The 19553-nt window shown below is 38.1% G+C and overlaps 2 protein-coding genes across 3 annotated transcripts; one reads left to right on the top strand and one right to left on the bottom strand.

Moving 5' to 3' along the window:
* Positions 1–798: 798 nt before the first annotated feature.
* mvk (mevalonate kinase) lies at positions 799–14364 on the bottom strand. Of its 2 annotated transcripts, none has more exons than XM_041786653.1 (10): positions 13981–14364; positions 12570–12717; positions 11991–12135; positions 8543–8698; positions 5716–5819; positions 5533–5578; positions 5331–5385; positions 4740–4859; positions 3916–4069; positions 799–1865 (listed from the first exon to the last, which is right to left on the bottom strand). In XM_041786653.1, the coding sequence occupies exons 1-10, from the start codon at positions 14056–14058 to the stop codon at positions 1714–1716; spliced, it is 1158 nt and encodes a 385-aa protein (XP_041642587.1). In that variant the 5' UTR covers positions 14059–14364; the 3' UTR covers positions 799–1713. The 2 variants fall into 2 exon arrangements, with proteins under 2 accessions (XP_041642587.1, XP_041642586.1); XM_041786652.1 differs by having other exon boundaries at positions 800–1865; positions 5295–5385.
* A 189-nt stretch (positions 14365–14553) lies between these two features.
* Positions 14554–19435, top strand: mmab (metabolism of cobalamin associated B). The gene is made up of 9 exons (XM_041788568.1): positions 14554–14691; positions 15006–15064; positions 15206–15299; positions 15403–15460; positions 15563–15635; positions 18681–18778; positions 18865–18929; positions 19014–19073; positions 19159–19435. Exons 1-9 carry the CDS (start codon positions 14594–14596, stop codon positions 19241–19243), a joined length of 690 nt encoding a protein of 229 aa, XP_041644502.1. The 5' UTR covers positions 14554–14593; the 3' UTR covers positions 19244–19435.
* Positions 19436–19553: the final 118 nt, after the last annotated feature.

Here is a 19553-nt window from a genome sequence, read left to right as displayed (position 1 = left end):
CATCAGAGCAGAAAGAAGCAGGCGCTGACATTGATAAAAAAAAAATACCATCTGTGCCTCGCAGGGTAAAAGGAGTGAGAGTAGGAGACAGAAAAAGAAAGAGAGGGGCTTCAAATGAAACAGGCTCTGTTGTCTCCCTCTTGTCCCCCCTCGTCAATGCCATTTCAATTGAAAAGCGCAGTGGTAATTAAATTCCAGCAGGGGTTAGGGGCAACTGTGTGGTGCACTGACGGGGGGCTGCCCTGACATAAAGATGACACAATTCAAGAGGACAGAGGGGGCCAGGCGGAAAAGGAGGGAGGGTGACAAATGTTGTTTATTCACGTACACTGCCAGATTGGTGCTCCTCAATCTTCATGACATTTAAAAAATAGAAAATGAAATGGATATTCAGACTCGACTGAATCCCACCATGACCTTTTCCCCAAATCAGGGATATTCTAAACAGATCCGTCTTCTGTATCTGCACCATGTGCAGAAGATTTTGTAATGCTCCGGCAGGATGAGCAATTAGGTGGAGAAGAATTTGGGGAAAGCTGGTGTGTGTTTGTGTATGTGTGTCACAGCATAAATGTGTGACTCACTGAAAAGAGCTGGATGTTGTTGATTCACATTATAGGGGCGTTAATCCAGAGGCTCCAGAGAGGCCGTGTACTCCTGCTGTCCCCACTCCTCATCCAGTGCTAGCAATATAACAAATGGTTTGTCTTCAACTGCACAGAGCAAAACCACAACCCTGCATTATTGACTGAAAAAAGATATTTATTATTATCATCAGAGAGATTTTTAATGAATAAATGACAGAAAACTCTTTAGTTTCAGGATCCCTTTGCAGTGAAACACTTTAATGTAAAAAAGCAGACGCTAAAAGAGCTTTGCAGCATGTGTCATTGGTATGTCTACTAACAATCAATAAGAGAGAATACTACAGGCAAATATTCCTCTGGAGTATGTTAATAACAGCATTGTTTTTCTTTATTTAGAAGTATTCTCACTGATGTCAATAATGATGTAGAGAAATATAAAAGCAAATCATATTCATAAACCTCTTTCTTTAAAAAAAAAAACAAATATTTAAAGAATATTAATTTGATTTAAATGGCTAAACTTTATTTAAAAAGGGATTTATTTAAATAATCATCCACCCTCTCTTAATTTAATTCTGTCACTCTTAACTGACCACTTTAATTCTAGCTACTATTGAACATTGCGTTATTGGTTCCAGGAAAGAGTTAATCATGATTGTTGGTGCTTTAATCTGTCATACAGGTTAGCCCTGCTGCTTTAATATTTGGATGAAACTATAAATTAAATACTGCCAGTGCTTGGCTTGCACATTAATCAATTTATCACTGCCTCCTACCATAAATCCTGCTTTACAAGGTGAGCATTTCTTTAACTCTGCTGCCATCTTGTGGTCAAAGTGCTCTCAGCAACGGCTGTTCTCATGAGTGGATTTGTCAAGCAAAATTCTATGATACACTCATTCAAAAAATGAAACTATTTCATCATCTCTCTGTTAGAATTAATATAGCAATATGTTAGAGATTTAGCCTTGGGGGTAACTTCAAAATAGCAGTAAAGTTTTTTTCAGTCGGGAAGTGCTGTCCCATACATTTATTTGTTGAAGAAATTGTCAGTTCTTCTTGGTCCACATGGCTTACTTCCCCACACAGGCTCTCCCTGTGCCTAGCCACAGTCTCAAGTGTTGTCTCAGTAATGGCTTAAAATCTCCAGAACTTCCTCCTTAAGAGAGAGAGGAGAGTGCTGCTGGACCCCTGGCCCGCCAATACTTGTCTCCCAGCAGTCAAAGCCGCAGTCTCTCAAGTCCTGCACTGTAGTCTGGATGACAGCGGAGTCTGTTTCTATAAAACAAGTCAAAAGAAAGTCATTTCAAACATGTCCCTGTCAGAGAGTGTAGTTCTTAAAAAAGAAAGCTGGTGGGTAAGGTGTAAAACTCAAAAGGGTTGAACCTGTGACATGTTTGTAAATGGCACAAAAATGAATGTGAGCATTAAATATCTCCTGTTTTTAAAGATGTAATTTTTGGACTTTTTATGTTGTAATTCAGATAGTAGGACAGTGGATAGAGTCAGAAACAGGGATGGGGAATTTTTTTTTGGGGGGGGGGGGTGCATGCGGGAAAAGAGCTGCAGGCCAGACTTGAACCTGGGCCACTCATGTACATAGGGCACAACCCAACCACAAGGCCATCTGTGCCCTGAGCATGAAAAATTTTTGCTGATGCATCTCAGGTAAAGAGCTTTCTGAGAGAAGAGAAGAAACATAGAGCTACCAATAAAGTGCAGAGAATAAGATATTTACTGCTTTAGGCTGGCCACACACTACAAGATTTTAAGCCCAATTCAAGGCCAGATTTGTCTCCAGCCTTACCAAGCACCCAAAAAAGGCAGCGGGCCTCAATCACCAACCACTCAAAAAGAAAGTTGTCCTTCTGATATTAACTGAAGTTTTCTTATCAGTGATATTTTTCTTAGCTGAGAACAAAATCTAGTAACAGTCAAAAGCACTCCTAGGCACATTACACTGCTGTTAAGACAAGATTAAAATTAACTTTGCATTTTTATTTCATAAATAACATTTAAAAATTAATGGATTTTTTGAGACACACTTTCATTTCAATCATGCATTATTTGTTTTTAAATGCAAAATTTTAAATTCTGAATAATCTTGAAAACAAACACTTAAGTGTGATTTTCTTTTCATACAACACTTATTTTAAACAATATCAACCTAGCTTCACCATAGGTATTCAAATACATATCAAACATTCCCTAACAACATCAGAGTTCCAATAAATCATGTTTATTTGGGGAAAAAAATGATGCGGCTGGTGTCTCTATCTTTACTTATTTTTATTTTTCCCCAAATTGAACTTTTTCACTTTCTGTGTTTTTTCCTGATTACAGCATGATGTATGTTGTTTCTAAGGATAGCACAGTCTGAACTAGTGATATCCTGAGATTTATCTTTTTGTTGTGAATTTTTAGTACCCACTGTTGAAGCTTCTAGATATCATGTCATTACCTCAGTCTGGCTTTAATTTTGAGCAGCACTACATCAACTTTAAAACTACTCTAGTATTACTAGCTTGGCATTCGGAGTGTAACCATTTGGATATTTTAATTTGCTTTAATTTGTTTTTGGTTTTTTTTGCCAACATGTCTCTTCAATTTTTGATACTGTGCAACTTCTGTGTATCTGTGCCATCATGGCACTGTAGTCTCATCATTGCATTGGCATAAGAGGGTCATTTTTCTATGGAAAAACATGCAGGAGCTTCCAGCTTATGAAGACATGGCTTCATCAAATAAAGATTCAATTATCTGCTGTTAAGGGACACATCATGAATCTAACAGGGTTTTTAAAGAACTTTTTAAGAACAAATTCAAGGAAAGTCTTGAGGGAATATTGGTGCATGAGGCACAAAGACTACAGGTTTTCAAAGTAAGACTTTCTTCTTTTTGGCACATATTTTTCCTGCAGGTTTAGCCAAAACTTATCAAAGAGATTCTATTAATCAAGGGAAAAATTCCTGGTAAAAGAAAAGAAAATGTACAGATTTTTTTTTAGGGAGCACAGTATTACACTGTTCATCTGAAATGTCTCTTATTTGGAATAATGCATCCACATTAGGGTTATTTTGACTTTATCTACTTTAATAATTTTCATTTTAAACAAGGAGTTATCTTGGTGCTGTGTTATTTCATTGGTTAAGAAAAGGAAACATTTCCTGCATTTGCAGTTTGCCATTAAAAGCAATCAAATAGCAAAATCAAGTTGACTTTTATTTTGAAAGGACATTAGACTACTTACAGGAAATGTCTGAGTTTAGTGTTAGTAATTGGCTCCTCATCAAAATGCAGCTGTAGTCGGACTATCGGTCTACTGTACCTGGTCTCAGAAGGGTGATGCCACAGCCTCCTCCCCCAGCACCCGTTAGCTTGCTGTGTAGGCCTCTGGCCAACGTAACCTGGCACAGGGTGTCCAGAGCAGGGTGTCCCACCCCCATCACATTCAGGTGGTGCTGGTTAATGTCAATGAGCTCCTAAAAACAGGTGAAAAAAGATCTTGTTAGTAAGACTTGTGTATCGTCTCTCTAGTCTAAGACATTTTATAATAAAAAACAGAATGAAGAGTCTCATTAAGCTGTTTTAAGACACATTTATACTGCATATGCTATGCGCTCTACACCAGACCATTAATTTATTTTATTTAAAAGTGAGTTATCATTTTGTGACGATCTTCTCTGAAAGGTGCTATACTGAAAACAAATTATTTATTTATCTAAATACTTAATATTGAAAAGTGAGAGGGAGTGGCACATACTGCTCTTTGGGGGTCATTATTTTGATCAAATGATCAGACTTTTAATTTAATTTAATTTAATTCAATGTTATTATTTATTAATCTCCCCCTACACATTTCCTACTAAGACTGACTGCGTTACAGTTTTTAAAACTTCTTTACAGAAGACAAAACTGATGAAAGGGATTAAATGCTTATATATAAATAATCCATTTTTAAGGATCTATGTTCTCATAAATGACTGATGTCAGCTCTGTTCAGCTGCATCAGCAGAGTCAGATCTTTTGTCACATCTTTCTCTATCAATACATTTTACAAAAACTGAAGAATCTTTCTCAGAATTTCAAACAGACAGAGTTTACTCCTGACTCACCAAAAAAGAAACAGGACAACAAAAAATATTTGTGTACCTCCAGTATATTGTAGTGTTCTCCTGTGATTGGCTCACAGGTCATCTCTGAAAGGACTTTCTCACAAGTGCAGGACACGGCATCCACAGAGTCAAGCACCGGAGTCATGATGGAGGGAAACTACAGGAGAGGAAAACAAAAGTAAATCAACCTGTATGCAGTGTTTCTACACAGAGTCATGACTGCAGATAACACATAAAACAACAGGTGTTTGTGCGTACGTAGAAAATCTCCTGTAACAGATTTGTGATGGATACGCTGTATACAAATACACTGGTAAAATTGCAGGTTTGACTTTGGTTTTGTCCCAGTCTGATCACAACACTGCCACAACACCGTCCCAACCTGTCTATGTGTGTGAGGCAGAGATACGCACACCTGCTGGCGTCACCACGGCAACAGCACACAGGGGTGCTGCCTAAGAGTTTAATTTCAATATTTTATGAAGGCACTCAACGCCAGGCTCTGGAGTATCTGTAATGCAAAAGCACCGCCTATTATATTAATTACAGTGTCGGCGAGTAACACACGGGGGAGGAGGAAACCGTTTAGTACCTTGTTAATCTTGTCCTTCACCTGGGCAACAAGTACCTTAGTGCTGCGCGGTACTTTGGTGTTAGTGAGGAGGATTCTTAATAACGGCACCCTGCAAGTAAAGCAGACACGACACAGTGTTCATTCTGCTGCTCTGATGAGGCTCTCAGTTTACCTGGACCAGATTTGATTTTTAGTAAGGAGAACTTAACTTAGAAATTAATGAAATCTATTTAAAAATTTTAATCAGTAGCAGTACCTGCTCAGTGGTATTATCTTCCCAGCCAAGAATCTCAGCATGCCACCTAAAACATCATTCAAAAGATAATCATCAATAAGCAGGGGTGGGAAAATACTCTTGTGAGTTAAAAGAGAGTGGCAGTTTAAAAAAAAAAAAAAAAAAAAATTTTTGTGCTGTATATCAGACTATCTCAGGCCTCACCCCATGTTCCTACAGCATTGTCCACTCCTGAAGGATTACCGTGGATGATCATCTCCCCTTGAAACGCCCAGCTGTTGATCAGCTCCAGGTCCTCCTGACACCACCTGCAGTTATACAGAAATTAATGAATTAATTTACCATGTCTTCAATGCAGATTACAACACAGAAGAGGAGGGACAAATTTATTAGACAACCTGTCATAACTGTCTCAAAGACCATCCAGCATCATGAAGTGCTTTAATGCGGACTCTCTCATTTTCAGTGAGCTCTCCATGTTTTACCATTTTGAACAGGAATGAGGGATCTCAAACTGAATTCACCCAAATTTGAGCCGGCTCACTGGGCTTCTCTGAGAAGTCAGAAATGAATCAAGCATAACATTCAACCACTAAAACTAACTGTTCTGTTCAGGAATGCAAGTAAATAACTAGAATTTGACATATTAATCAAAAAATATTAATGTACTTTACTATTTTTTTCAGTTTTTTTGTAAATCAGTAAATTGGGAAATTCATGGATAACAATAATAATTATATTTTAGCATTAAAAATATCATTTGGGTTGAAGAGCTTCTACATATTGGCATATTAACCATTGTAGAAACATAAAAAATGATTTTGGTAATTACCAATGCTGTTAATTTAGGGCAGCTGTGGCATAAACCTTACTTTGGTTAGAGTTAGGGTGGTCTAATAAATTTGTTAAACACTGTATGTCTTAATAAATTGTTAAACAGGTTATCACAGTATCCGAAAATGCCTCAGTGTATAAGTATCCCTTAACAGTCAATGTTCCTCAAATTGACACTACATTTGTCATAAGACACTGCAGTGAAATGTGCAGCTGTAACATGAATTTCTGTAACATTTTAAAATGTTGCATTTAGTTGGTACATAATACCAGAGACACTTAAACAAAATGCATCAAGGCTATAAAACTAGGTTTTTATTTCAGAATCAGATCCTGCCTTTCTTTTAAGTCTAAAAAGAGTCTGCTTGCTGCCACTTTTATGTCAGTGCTGGGCTATGATGAGGTTTTGCACATGCATGCTTCATCTCAGAGCTTACACAATCTTGGCACTGATTATCATGGAGCTTTGAGGTTCATTACTAATTTTATAGCACTCGCTCATCATTGTTTGTTGTTTGCACATGTTGGATGGTCTTCTTTGTCCTCACGTAGACTAAAACACTGGCATATTCTTATCTGCAAGGCTGTTCTCGGTCTTCCTCTTTCCTACGTTCTGACATACATCAGTGTGAAGAACTCTGGAATTTATAATCCGAAATTTCAGGATCTTTTCTTACTGTCTGTCCCGAAGGTCCCTGTAAGTAAAATCCAAACTTTGTGGCTAAAAACACTAGATATGTTGAAGTAGGGTTGCTGTAAACATGTGAAAACAATGAGATCTATGTGTGACCTAATTTTGGATTTAGACTGTTTGAAAGTTGTTTACCTCTTTCCTGGCTTGGTTTTATTTGGTTTTTATTCATCACCTGTCTTGTTGGAGAATTACCCCACCCCCCAACACTACAATGATATAAAATCACCACACAGTTCACCTCAGTACAGTCTGTTGTTGTAGCTGAAGTTACTGCTTTCATAAAGAGTTAAAAGCCAGTTACATGCTGTATTTTTGTTTATTGTGAGATAAATTTCCCAAATCTATCAGCCACGGGGGCCTACAAGTCATAAAAGTACCATGATCGAAGGATCTGTGCCAGAAAAAAGTAGCCTAAATTTAATCCTCAATTTTTGTCTCTCTGCTCTGGCACAAAGCCAGGCAGCTGCTTTTTTTATCACTTTAAAGGGACTTCAACTGGAATGACTTACAGAAAGACCTAAAACTTAGTGAGCTGGTCTCATTGACTTGGTGGCAGAGACATCTGGCAGCAGATTTTTGAATGATGTATTCTGATTGAAGTTAATCTTTAACACATACTTGCTGTTTCTCTTGTTATTTCTTGTCTTTCAATGTTTCATTGTCTTTGACATTTTATTTGTATGGATGCTAACTGATTGTCTGTAACTTAACTGTGCTGCCTATCTTGGCAATGACACTCTTGCAAAAAGATTTTTCGTTTTTTTTTTCAACAATAATCAAAACGGCATCAAAAATCTGAAAATTCTGCATTCAAATAAAATAATGGCTTTGGACACCAACTTTCCTTGCCTTCTGTTTTCATCTCCTCTCCAAGTGTTCATGCATTTCTTAGTGGAAAAGCAAGGCTTTTCTTTGTCAGAATAAAATAGATAGTTATTTTGAGAGATTAACGCTAAACATTTTTTTTCCAAATTAGCACAGAGTAGAAAAGCTTTAATTGACTGTTTCGTTAAAGTAAACTCTTCTTTTATTAAAGTAAATTCTGGGAATAGTTTTCCACCTGCTTTTAGAAATCTTATTTTTTGTGAGCTATTTCATGAGCTTTTGTGTGACACTGAAATACAATGCTCTCAAAATTAAGCTCGAGACGATCAGAGAATAATATTAAAAAGATTTTTCCCATTTATCAAAAATATTACAGTTCAGGCTGTTTTACATCCTAGGCTTCTGTTTTGGGTGGTACTTTACTGTACAGATATTCATGTTTAAGTGTATTAAGAAATATAGTGTTGTCATATGAGGTGTTTAATTCACCATGATCTTGTCACTGAAAGTTTTATGTAAAACATATACAATTTGAAAATCTGAAATTTAAATTAAGTCTGGCTCAGAGAACAGTCTTTGAAATCATTTCATCAGTGCATACAAATGAGCTAAAGATATACAACACGGTTCAAAATAAGACTGGTCTTATTTTTTTTTTTTATCTAATACTGGCTTTACCTGGCGCTGTGATCCCACTCTTTAAGAGGAGTGGGAATGGCTCCACTGGCACAGAGCAGAGCTGCAGCCAAACATACCGAGTATGCAGCACTTGAGCCCAGTCCTGCTCCTGTTGGAAGCTCTGACCACACCGTCAGCGTCAGGCTGGGCAGCTGACTGAGGAAATACAATTTGAAAATTAATTTCTGCTTGTGTATAATGTAAGGTACTGTATCTATGATTAAAACAGCATGGTAAAGTGTTCATTCATGACAAAGGAATTGATTGTGTGTCTAAAAAACAATGAAACCCCAGCCTATAATATCTTATAATAACTTTAAGTATTCCTTCTTAACTTTTATGCAACTGTAAAGAAAAAAATGTATTACAACCCGTTCGTAGTTGTGACACTAATCTCATTAACTGATGGAGTAACAATAAATTGTAAGTTAAGTGTAATAAATTGCAATCTATACACTTCTGAGAGCAACATTAACTTGCTTGACATCACTGTCAGTGTCTGTCAGGGAAGCTGCTGTTGGGCAGACGGGGGAATACTCTAAACTCATTGTCCAACTCTTCTCTCGAGGGAAAAACACATCCAGACTTGTTAAAGGCTGCACTGTGGCCCAGTGCCAGACTCTCATTAGTGGCCATCCTGTCAGAACCCATCAACTCTCTGAGACACGGCCGCACCGTGTCAGCGCCGATTAAACCCCGCCAGCAACCTGCAGCTCTAATGTTTCTGAGCATCTTCCCTGTTCGCAGCTGCTTGAGTCACAAAGCCAACATCCGGACTCTCTCTGTCTCTAGTAGCTATCATCATTTTAATGTGAAAGGTTTTTTATAGGTGCAGCAAAAAAGGCCCTCCAATCCCTGCATACATCTATCTCTGGTAATTTTTTATTTTTAGTGGCGGGAATAACGATCTGTTACATCCAAGAAAATCAATAAGCAGACAATCTTTTCACTCATCTTTAAACAAAAAAATGTAACCACTAGCTGATCCCAGCCTTTCTTACCAGAATACCTGCTCCGACTCATCTGTAAGCATGGGGGTCATCAGGTTTTCTACTGTTCTACTAATTAATCAACCTGACAATACCTCTGGGATATTAGGACGAGCATTTTTTCAAAATTGGTAACATAAATGGACTAAAAACATGAAAATAATCATCAAAATGATTTGATAAAAACACTGGGTACACTCCTATGTTCTAATAGTGTTGTTTTGTAAAACCTTGAGTTGACACAAGCTCTGAAATCTGCCTGATTTTATTTAGACAAGTGTAGTGATTACAGTACAAAGGAAAACAAGCAACAAGAAAACTATCCACTCCATGAAACTCTACAGTACCTCAAACAATATTTCATACTATAAGTGACAAACATCTGCAAAGTCATCTATCCAGGTCTGGTGGGCTGCAGATTTACACACACACAGGAGGTTTTTGTCATTGCTGGACTAGAGCAGACTCTGCTTACGCCATCTACAGGCACAAAAAAACTGCTTCAAATTTAACAGCTGTGCAGCTGTAGTTCCTGTCATATAAAGCTTAAAAAATAAATCAAACTTCTGTCTTAATTGCACTTTAGAACTTGGGTATTCAACTGGAGGGTCAAGACCCAGTTCCAGTGAGTCACAGGATTCTGCCAGGATAAAAGCGATGTGGCAAATGGTTCAACTTATTGAACATTCTATCATAATACACCGCTGTTGAGAATGTAACCACTGATAAGGTTATTGTCAAGGTAATCTCTTGATGAGCCCTGCAGTAGTTTTGCTTTGGTTGCATACTTCAGACTCACTTAAGCTGGCAAAGGGCTGCTACCCAAGTGCAACTGAAAAGAGATATTTTTCTTTTCATGCACTGCCATTTCGTTTAAAATTATACTGTTGTGTTTTGTGATGTTTTTTTTAATCTCATGTAAAATTATTGTTCCTTAAATACATTATCAAAAATATGGGTCCATGAAAGTCAATAAGGAGGTGTAAGTGGGTCCAGAGGATTCATCAGCAGGGATCCTGCACTAGGAAATGCTATCAAATGAATATATAAGTCAAAACACTTTTCAAATCCTATCTCTTTAATATCATACAATTTGTTCACTTCTGGAAATAATGAAAATTTTTTTGTTTATAAATCAAACATAAAATCTGCTTTTGTTATTGTGTTGTTATAAGATACAGCCCCACCCACTTTATTAGGTACACCTGTTTAATTGCTTGTTAACAGAAATAGTTAATCAGCCAATCACACTGCAGCAACTCAATGCATTTAGGCATGTGGATGTGGTCAAGATGACTTGTTGAAGTTCAAACCAAGCATCAGAATGGGGGAGGAAGGGGATTTAGGTGACTTTAAACATTGCAAGGTTGTTGGTGTGAGATGGGATGGTCTGAGAATTTTAGAAACTGCTGATCAACTGAGATTTTCATGCTCAATCTCTAGGATTTACAGAGAATGGTCTGAAAAAGATTTCCAGTGAGCAGCAGTTGTGGGGACAAAATGCCTTACAGAGGTCAGAAGAGGATGGGCAGACTGGTTTGAGATGATAGAAAGGCAACAGGAAGTCAAAAAACTCACTTGTTATGACCAAGGTATGCAGAATACTATATCTGAACGTACAACATGTCAAACCTTGAAGCAGATGGGCAACAGCAGCAGAAGATCACACCGGGTGCCACTACTGTTAGCTAAGAAAAGGAAACTGAGGCTGCAACTCACACGGGCTTACCAACATTGGACAACAGATTATTGCAAAAGTGTTGCCTTTTGACATTTTGACATTTAGATGGCAGCATCAGAATTTGGCATAAACAACATGAAAGCATGGATCAACCCTGCCTTGTATCAACAGTTCAGGTTGGTGGTGGCAGTGCAATGGTGTGGGGGATATTTTCTTGGCACACTTTGGGCCCCTTCCTACTAATCGAGCAATATTTAAATGCCACACCCTACCCAAGTATTGCTGCTGACCATGTCCATCCCTTTATGACCACAGTGTACCCATCTTCTGATGGCTACTTCCAGCAGGATAATGCACCATGTCATAAAGCTCAAATCATCTCAAACTGGTTTCTTGAACATGACTATGAGTTCACTGTACCCCATTGGCCTCCACAGTCACCAGATCTCAATCCAATAGATCACCTTTGGGATGTGGTGGAATGGGAGATTTGCATCATGGATGTGCAGCTGAAAAATCAGCAGCAACTGTATGATGCTATCATGTCAATATGGACCAGAATCTCTGAGGAATGTTTCCAACACCTTGTTGAAACTATGCCACAAGGGGGTCCAACCCGGTACGAGCATGGTGTACCAAATAAAGTGGTCGGTGAGTGTATTTGTGACAGATGTGGTAACAACCATAATCCACCTTGAATAAACAAAGTACAGATTATGCAAATTAGGCAGGTCTGAGTAAATGACACCAAATGTAAAGAATAATAGTATCATCTCACCTTGATCTAAATAATGAGATATAGATGTAGAGGAAAGATAATGTGGCCATGTTGCAAGTGTCCAAGTTTCCATTTGTTACACCGACAAACTCACGCAGTCTCCCCACAAGTTCAGTATCCAGAAGTTTCACCTCCTCCCTCTTACCTGTTGACATAAGCCACATTAACTAAAGGAATAAGTCGGTTAAACAAGCTTAATTTGGTCTAAAAAAAAACATCTAAAAGGATACATGGGTATTATAATGATAATTTTTATATGTGAAATTCACCCACTTAAAACAAGTTATGTCATATAAATGGTTCATACAAAGACTGATACCAGTTAAAAGGCTCATATGATGCAGGCAGTGTATTACTGCATTCTAATAACTAATGTGGTCAAAAATGCCTTACAAATGAACCTGGATGCAACATGATGCTATAGTTTGAGCTTCAAATTTAATCAGTTGTTATAGTTCTGTTCTGTTCTGAAAAATGCTTGTAAACAATATTGCCCTGCAAGCACTGAAACATTGGATCCCATATAAAATAGCAGCAGATAGATTATAATGTATGTCATTGTGTAGATGCGCTACTTACCCAAAGAATGAGGAATGAGTTGCTTCAGCTCAGACAGGTCCCAGCAGAGGAATGTGTCGATATTTGGGAGGTTAATGCACACTTTGCCTGTGGTTGTGGCTTTCAACTTCAGATATGTTCTCAGGTTTAAACTCACAGCAAGGGCCACCTTGCAGAGAATCAGGGTGATACATTTGTCAAAAAAATATAAGCCAAATGTGAACATCAAATTTAAAAAACCTGATTCAGAACATTGCAAAGCAATTCTCTGCTAGTAAGGAATCTGATGATTAAGGAATGCATGTAAAGTTTGTATGTAAGAGACAGACCTTGTGAGTTGTGTGATTTAGCAGAAGTGGAAGGTGAGATCAATTTTCTTTTAAACTGTACTAAATATGATCTCCGAAGAGAAGTATTACTTTGTGATATAGTTTTTCAAAATTCTCAAATTCTGCTGTGGCTGATGAGCAAAATCTGAAATGGCTGCTTTAATTTGATGTATTAAGCTTGCTAATTTTGGTTTAAAACCAGGAAAAGATGACAAGATAGTTTATTAACTTGAACAATTACATCATTGTTTCTCTCCATTTTCCTTTTTTTGGACAATGAAAGAACTAAAATGTTCTCTGATCCTGGTTTGATTAAATTTTTGGTGTGATGTAAGCCCATATGGGCTGCACATATGATTGTATGTAGACTATGACTCAGTAATAAAATAAACCTAAAACCATAAAACCTCAAACTTATTAAAACCAGTGAAAGTCATTTTCCAATACTCATCCTGGTCCTGGTAATTATTTGTTTTAATTTATTCATAGATTAGAAGAGTAAATACTAACTTGCAAACATGAACTTCAATACATAGGAAGTACATCCTGCCTTTATGAGATAAAAAAAAAAATAGCGTTTACACTGTATGCAAGAAAAATAAAGACGAGTATTGTTATCATTAAAGACTAGGCTAAATAATACAAACGGTATCTTTAAACTGAACATGTCAAGTTTAGAGGTACAGTGTTTAATATTCAGCCTACTAGCGTTTAGCCTAACAAACTTGGTATATATCTAAGGTCTGTCTAAATTAGTGTTTAATCACCTAAATACAAAAGTTATTATTTTTCAATTAACCGAGAATAAGCCTTTTATTCATACATATGGAGGATCCCTCCATGGACGCCGCCATCATAGATTTTGGCATTTTGCATGTTTCTATGGTAGCAAAGAAGGAACCAAACAGATACACATTTTTAAACTCCACTGGTTGCCAGTTTCCATCAGTGAGAGAAGCATCAAACTCTAGCATGACTGTTTTTAGACAACGCACATTTAAGCTCGTCTGAGTTTGATCTTAACTTCTTGATTTGTGACTCACACAACTTCACTTAAAAACTCGCTAACTTTATCATCACTGTAAATGGTAAATACTGGTTACCTTTCCGTGCACAACTGCATGTTCTCCGTGTAGGATCGCCTTCCCTGGAGCAGACACGTAAATGTCTGTGACCTGCATTACTGTACCAGTCTTCAGAGAACAAAAATGTGTTCAAAAGTGGGCACCTGAGTGACCCTCCGGTTAAACTCGACACAGTGTTAATAATAGCTAGCTTAGCTAATTTTGACAGCTACTAATCCTGTGAAGCAGCCGACAGCAAGAGGAAACACCGCCACACGGAGATGTACATTTCATAAAAAGTCGGCGATAAATAAGATTTTAAACTGTGTTTTTCTGTTAAAGCAGTAGAGGTCCCCCTGTCCGCAGACTCTTGTTGAAACGGTGTGATACTCCAGTGAAAGTCATGTTAAAAACACAGCTGAATCAGAGGAGGGGGAACGAGCATAGGTTTGGCTGACAGCATCCAATCAGAGCTACAGCTAGTTGACCCTACACCCTGTTGTCCAATCAGCGCCCCGTACTCTCAAAACTTACGGTGAGTTGACCAATGGCGCGATGGAAAGGAAACGCCCATCGTCTACGGAAAACATAGAGGGACAAGAATGTTATTTACTATCGTCCCCTGTTACATGTTAGCTTGCAGCAGCAAAACATGGCATCGATTATTTTTAAACCGACTCACCTCCGCTGTGTTGTAAGGACAAGGAGTCTCATAAGAGAGATGAGGATAACTGTATGCCCTATCAGAAGGTAGTCGCGCATTTTTCTCTTTGTCACAGAATAGAGTTTCTGAGCACATGATCTTATCATTAATGCTACTTGAGTAATATCAACACAATGCTAGCTCTATCTGCAGCACAGGATTACATAAAGTCAGTTTCCGTGTTGTCAAGTCCAGTTTGTTCAAAAGCAGTATTGTTGGACACTAAATTGTCAGTCACAGTGGCACAACCATTCATTGTGACAACTATGCATGTACTGTTTTTGCTGACAATTAACAGCCATTTGTAAAATTCTTTCGTCACCCTTTCTTTCGTCAACCATAACTCTGTCTTTTTCAACAGTTATGCCACTGAAGGAGACAACAAGGTACCCAAAATATACACCAAAACTGGAGACAAAGGTTGTTGTACAGTGAATAATGAAAGCTTAAAATTTTGTATCAATATAAACCCTCTAGATCAAGAACTTCTTTTGGTATTAAGTTGTATCTGACCTTGGTTTTTGCAAACTTTGTCTTCATTCCCTCTGTACTGCCTCAAAGGTTTCTCAAGCACATTCACAGGAGAGAGAAGGCCGAAAGAAGATCATATTTTTGAAGCCCTAGGAACTACAGATGAGCTGTCATCAGCTATAGGGTGAGATTTGTAACATTCAAATGATCGCAGTCATTTTAAATGTTCTACTTTTTCTTTTCACCTTCTTAATGGAATTAATGCATAATTAATGTGTTTGTTTTAGGTTGGCAAGGGAGTTCTGCCTTGATAAAGGTCACACATTCATATATCAGCTAGACAAGGTTGGATTTTTTTTCATATTGCATTTAGTATGTCCTCTTTCACAGACATTAAACATCAACCAGATGAGGTTTATTGACAGTATTTTACTCCTTTCATTGCAGATACAGTGTATTTTACAAGATGTTGGCTCCAATATTGCTACTCCTCGATCATCTGCTAGAGAAAGTCACATAAGTATGTGCTTGCTTGCTAGCTTAATGCAGTGAAATAAAATGGATTCAGAGAATATTCTGGACCCCTTCACTTTTTCTCAATTTTGTTATGTTGCAGCCTGATACTACAGTCGAAGAAATTCCTTTTTATTCTCATTAATCTACGTTCAGTACCCCCATCATGACAAAGTTAGAATAGAATTTTCAAAGTTTTGCAAATTTATGAAAATAATAAACTGAAATATCACATTTATATAAGTAGTCAGACCCTTCGCAAAAACACTTGAAATTTAGCCCAGGCTCCTCCCATTTTCCTTGATAGTTGCAGAGATGTTTCTACAGGTACATTTTTTAAAAATAAAAGTATCATGAAAAAGTTAAAAATATTTTTTGTCACTCATTTCAGGAGGTGAAACCCATATATTATATAGACTCATTAAACATAGAGCGAAATATTTCAAGCCTTTATTTCTTGAAATGTTGATAACTATGGCTTACAGGAAATCAAAACCCAAAATTCAGTGGCTCAGAAAATTAGAATATTACATAGTATCAATAAAAAAGGATTTTTTTATAACATAAATGTCAGGCTTCTGAAAAGTATGTTCATTTCTATGCACTCAATACTTGGTTGGGCCTCTTTTTGCATTAATTTTTGCATCAATGCGGTGTGGCATAGAGCCGATCAGCCTGTGGCACTGCTCAGGCATAATGGAAGCCCAGGTTGCTTTGATAGCAGCCTTCAGGTCGTCTGCATAGTTGGGTCTGGTGTCTCTCATCATCCTCTTGACAATACCCCATAGATTCTCTATGGGGTTCAGGTCAGGCCAGTTTGCTGGCCAATCAAGCACAGTAACACCATGGTCATTGAACCAGCTTTTGGTACCTTTGGCAGTGTGGGCAGGTGCCAAGTCCTGCTGGAAAATGAAATCAGCATCTCCATAAAGCTTGTCAGCAGAAGGAAGCATGAAGTGCTCTAAAATTTCCTGGGAGATGGCTGCGTTGACTGTGGACTTCAGAAAACACAGTGGACCAACACCAGCAGATGCCATGGCAGCCCAAATCATCACTGACTGTGGAAACTTCACAATGGACTTCAAGCAACATGGATTCTGTGCCTCTACACTCTTCCTCCAGACTCTGGGACCTTGATTTCCAAATGACATGCAAAATTTACTTTCATCTGAAAAGAGGACTTTGGACCACTGAGCAACAGTCCAGTTCTTTTTCTCAACAGCCCAGGTAAGACACTTCTGACGTTGTCTCTGGTTCAGGAGTGGCTTGACACGAGGAATGCCACATTTTTAGCCCATGCCTAGGATTCTTCTGTGCGTAGTGGCTCTTGATGTGCTGACTCCAGCCTTAGTCCACTCCTTGTGAAGCTCCCCCAAATTCTTGAATGGATTTTGCTTGACAATCCTCTCAAGGCTGCGGTTATCCATTTTGCTGGTGCACCTTTTCCTACCACACTTCCTTCCACTCAACTTGCTATGAATATGCTTGGATACAGCACTCTGTGAACAACCAGCTTCTTTAGCAATGGCCTTTTGTGGCTTACCTTCCTTATGGAGGGTGTCAATGACTGTCTTCTGGTCATCTGTCCAGTCTGCAGTCTTCCCCATGAACTGTGTAGCCTACTGTCCTGAGCACTGTCGAAGTGCCCTTGAGTAAGGCACTGAACCCCCAATAGCTCATGGCAGCGCTTCAACGAGAGCAGCAAGGCAATCACTCTATGTGTGTGTAGAATGTAAAACAATAGAGTGTAAACTGAATTTCCCTTCGGGGATTATTAAAGTATGACTTTACTGACCCAGACTGAGAGACCATGTAAAGGTTCTGGAAACCTTTGCAGGTGTTTGGAGTTAATTAGCTGATTAGGGTTTGACACCATGAATTTCCAAAATTGAACTTTTTCAAAATATTCTAATTTTCTGAGACACTGAACTTTGGTTTTCATTTTCTGTAAGCCATAATCATTAAAATTTCAAGGAATGAAGGCTTGAAATATTTCACTATACATGTAATGAGTCTATACAACATATGGGTTTCACTTTATGAAATGACTGACCAAAAATATTGAACTTTTTCATGATATTCTAAGTTTTTGAGATGTACCTGTATACCTTGATTGGAGTAAAATTAAATTAATTAGACATGATTTGGAAAGGCACACTCCTCTCCACTTGAGGCTTCAAAGCTGACAATGCATATTGGAACATAAACCAAGCCATGAGGTCAAAGGAACTGCCTGCAGAATTGTTGCAAGGCATCCATCTGGGGAAGGCTACAAAACTGCTTTGCGCCGAAGGTTTCCAACAGCACAGTGGCCTCCATACTTCTCAAATTAAAGAAGTTGGGCACAACCAGGACTCTTCAAAGAGCTGGTCGCCCTGCCAAACTGAGCAACCAGTGGCCATAGTAAGAAGGGTGACAAAGAACCAGATAGCCACTCTGACTGAGCTCCAGAGATCCTGTGTGGAGATGGGGCAAAGTTCCTGAAGGACAAACATCACTGCAGCCCTCCATTGATCTGGGCTTATGGTAGAGTGGCTAGATGGAAGCCTCTCCTCAGTGCAAAACACATAAAAGCCCATTTGGCGTTCATGTGGAGTTTTTTTGCAAACTGGCTTTTCTTTTGCTCTGATTTGCATTGCTAACTGTGAGGCCTCCTATAGAGAGGTGTGTGCCTTTCCAAATCATGTTAAATCAACTAAATTTACCACAGCTGGACTCATGTCAAGGTTTAGAAACATCTCAGCAAAGATCAAGAGAAGTGGGGGGAACCTGAGGTTTTTTGCAAAGGGTCTGAATACTTTTGTAAATGTGATACTTCAGTTTATTTTAAATAGATATACAAAAGTTTCCAAACTATGTTTTCACATTGTCATGATGGGGCACTTGAGTGTAGATTAATTTGAATAAAAATGAATTTCCTGGACTGTAGCATCAGGCTGCAACATAACAAAATAGAAAAAAATTGAAGGGGGTCTGAATACTCTCTGAATGTACTGTATTTCTTCTTGTTGGTCTGATCTGTTTAAATATTTCTTCTGTTCTTTTTTGTAAGAGAGAACAAAATTTACTGCTCAGCCAATTGCAGACCTGGAGAGCTGGATTGATAAGTTTACAGAAGAACTTCCTCCTCTGACCAACTTCATTTTACCTGTAAGTCCATTTTAATTTGCAACTCAGAGTTTTGTGAGAGTACTCTTATTTTTCTGTCCTACTTATTAATTTGCACCACGTTACAGTCTGGAGGAAAGAGCAGTGCATCTTTGCACTTAGCTCGAACAGTGTGCCGGAGAGCAGAGCGCAGGTGAGCTCGTAATGATGTTTAAAGACCTCCTTAGTCTTTGTTTCTTACACAAAATGTCCTGACAGATGTTTTTTTTAATTATAGTGTTGCTCCAATTGTGCGCTCTGGTGAGGCAGATCCAGATGTTGCCAAGTTTTTGAACAGGTCAGTTCATTGCTTTGAAATTAGCACAGAAAGTATGATTCTTCTATCACATATCTAATAAACAAATGTCCCTTTATCCCCTCAGATTGAGTGACTACCTGTTTACCTTAGCCAGGTATACAGCCATGAAGGAAGGCAATGAGGAAACAATCTATATCAGACCACAATGACCAGACTTTTAAATGATAAAAAAGAAGAAACTTCTTTTTGTAGAAGTTGGGGTTGCCATGTTTTTTTCATTGTAAATGTATAAATAAATCTAAGATGTACATTTGTTTTCTTTTGATTTTATTTTATTTCTGAGTATAATCGACAGTATGAAAGACAATAAAACGAAACTGTTTAACTAATACGTATACATTTTGGTTGTTTGATTTTGAGGCACAGATAATGCTCACATATATTCAGTAAAGGCACTTTACAGTCAGTGCACAGCAACAGATGGTGTAAGAGGGCATCTTGTAGGCTAACAATTACCAA

The sequence above is a fragment of the Cheilinus undulatus genome, linkage group 5, assembly GCF_018320785.1.
Source record: "Cheilinus undulatus linkage group 5, ASM1832078v1, whole genome shotgun sequence".
NCBI classification, from domain to species: Eukaryota; Metazoa; Chordata; class Actinopteri; order Labriformes; family Labridae; genus Cheilinus; species Cheilinus undulatus.
The sequence above is the reverse complement of the archived record's forward strand: the minus strand, read 5'-3'. Positions and strand labels throughout refer to the sequence as shown.

Coding starts and splice junctions, on each gene's coding strand:
- mvk (XM_041786652.1), bottom strand. CDS start 14,058: ATGCAGGTCACAGACATTTACGTGTCTGCTCCAGGGAAGGCGATCCTA. Junction 5,820..8,542: donor GAGTGGGATCACAGCGCCAG/GTAAAGCCAGTA, acceptor GTATAACTGCAG/GTGGTGTCAGGAGGACCTGG. Junction 5,386..5,532: donor AAGATAATACCACTGAGCAG/GTACTGCTACTG, acceptor CTTTACTTGCAG/GGTGCCGTTATTAAGAATCC.
- mmab (XM_041788568.1), top strand. CDS start 14,594: ATGGCATCGATTATTTTTAAACCGACTCACCTCCGCTGTGTTGTAAGG. Junction 15,461..15,562: donor TCATATATCAGCTAGACAAG/GTTGGATTTTTT, acceptor CTTTCATTGCAG/ATACAGTGTATTTTACAAGA. Junction 15,636..18,680: donor TGCTAGAGAAAGTCACATAA/GTATGTGCTTGC, acceptor CTTTTTTGTAAG/AGAGAACAAAATTTACTGCT.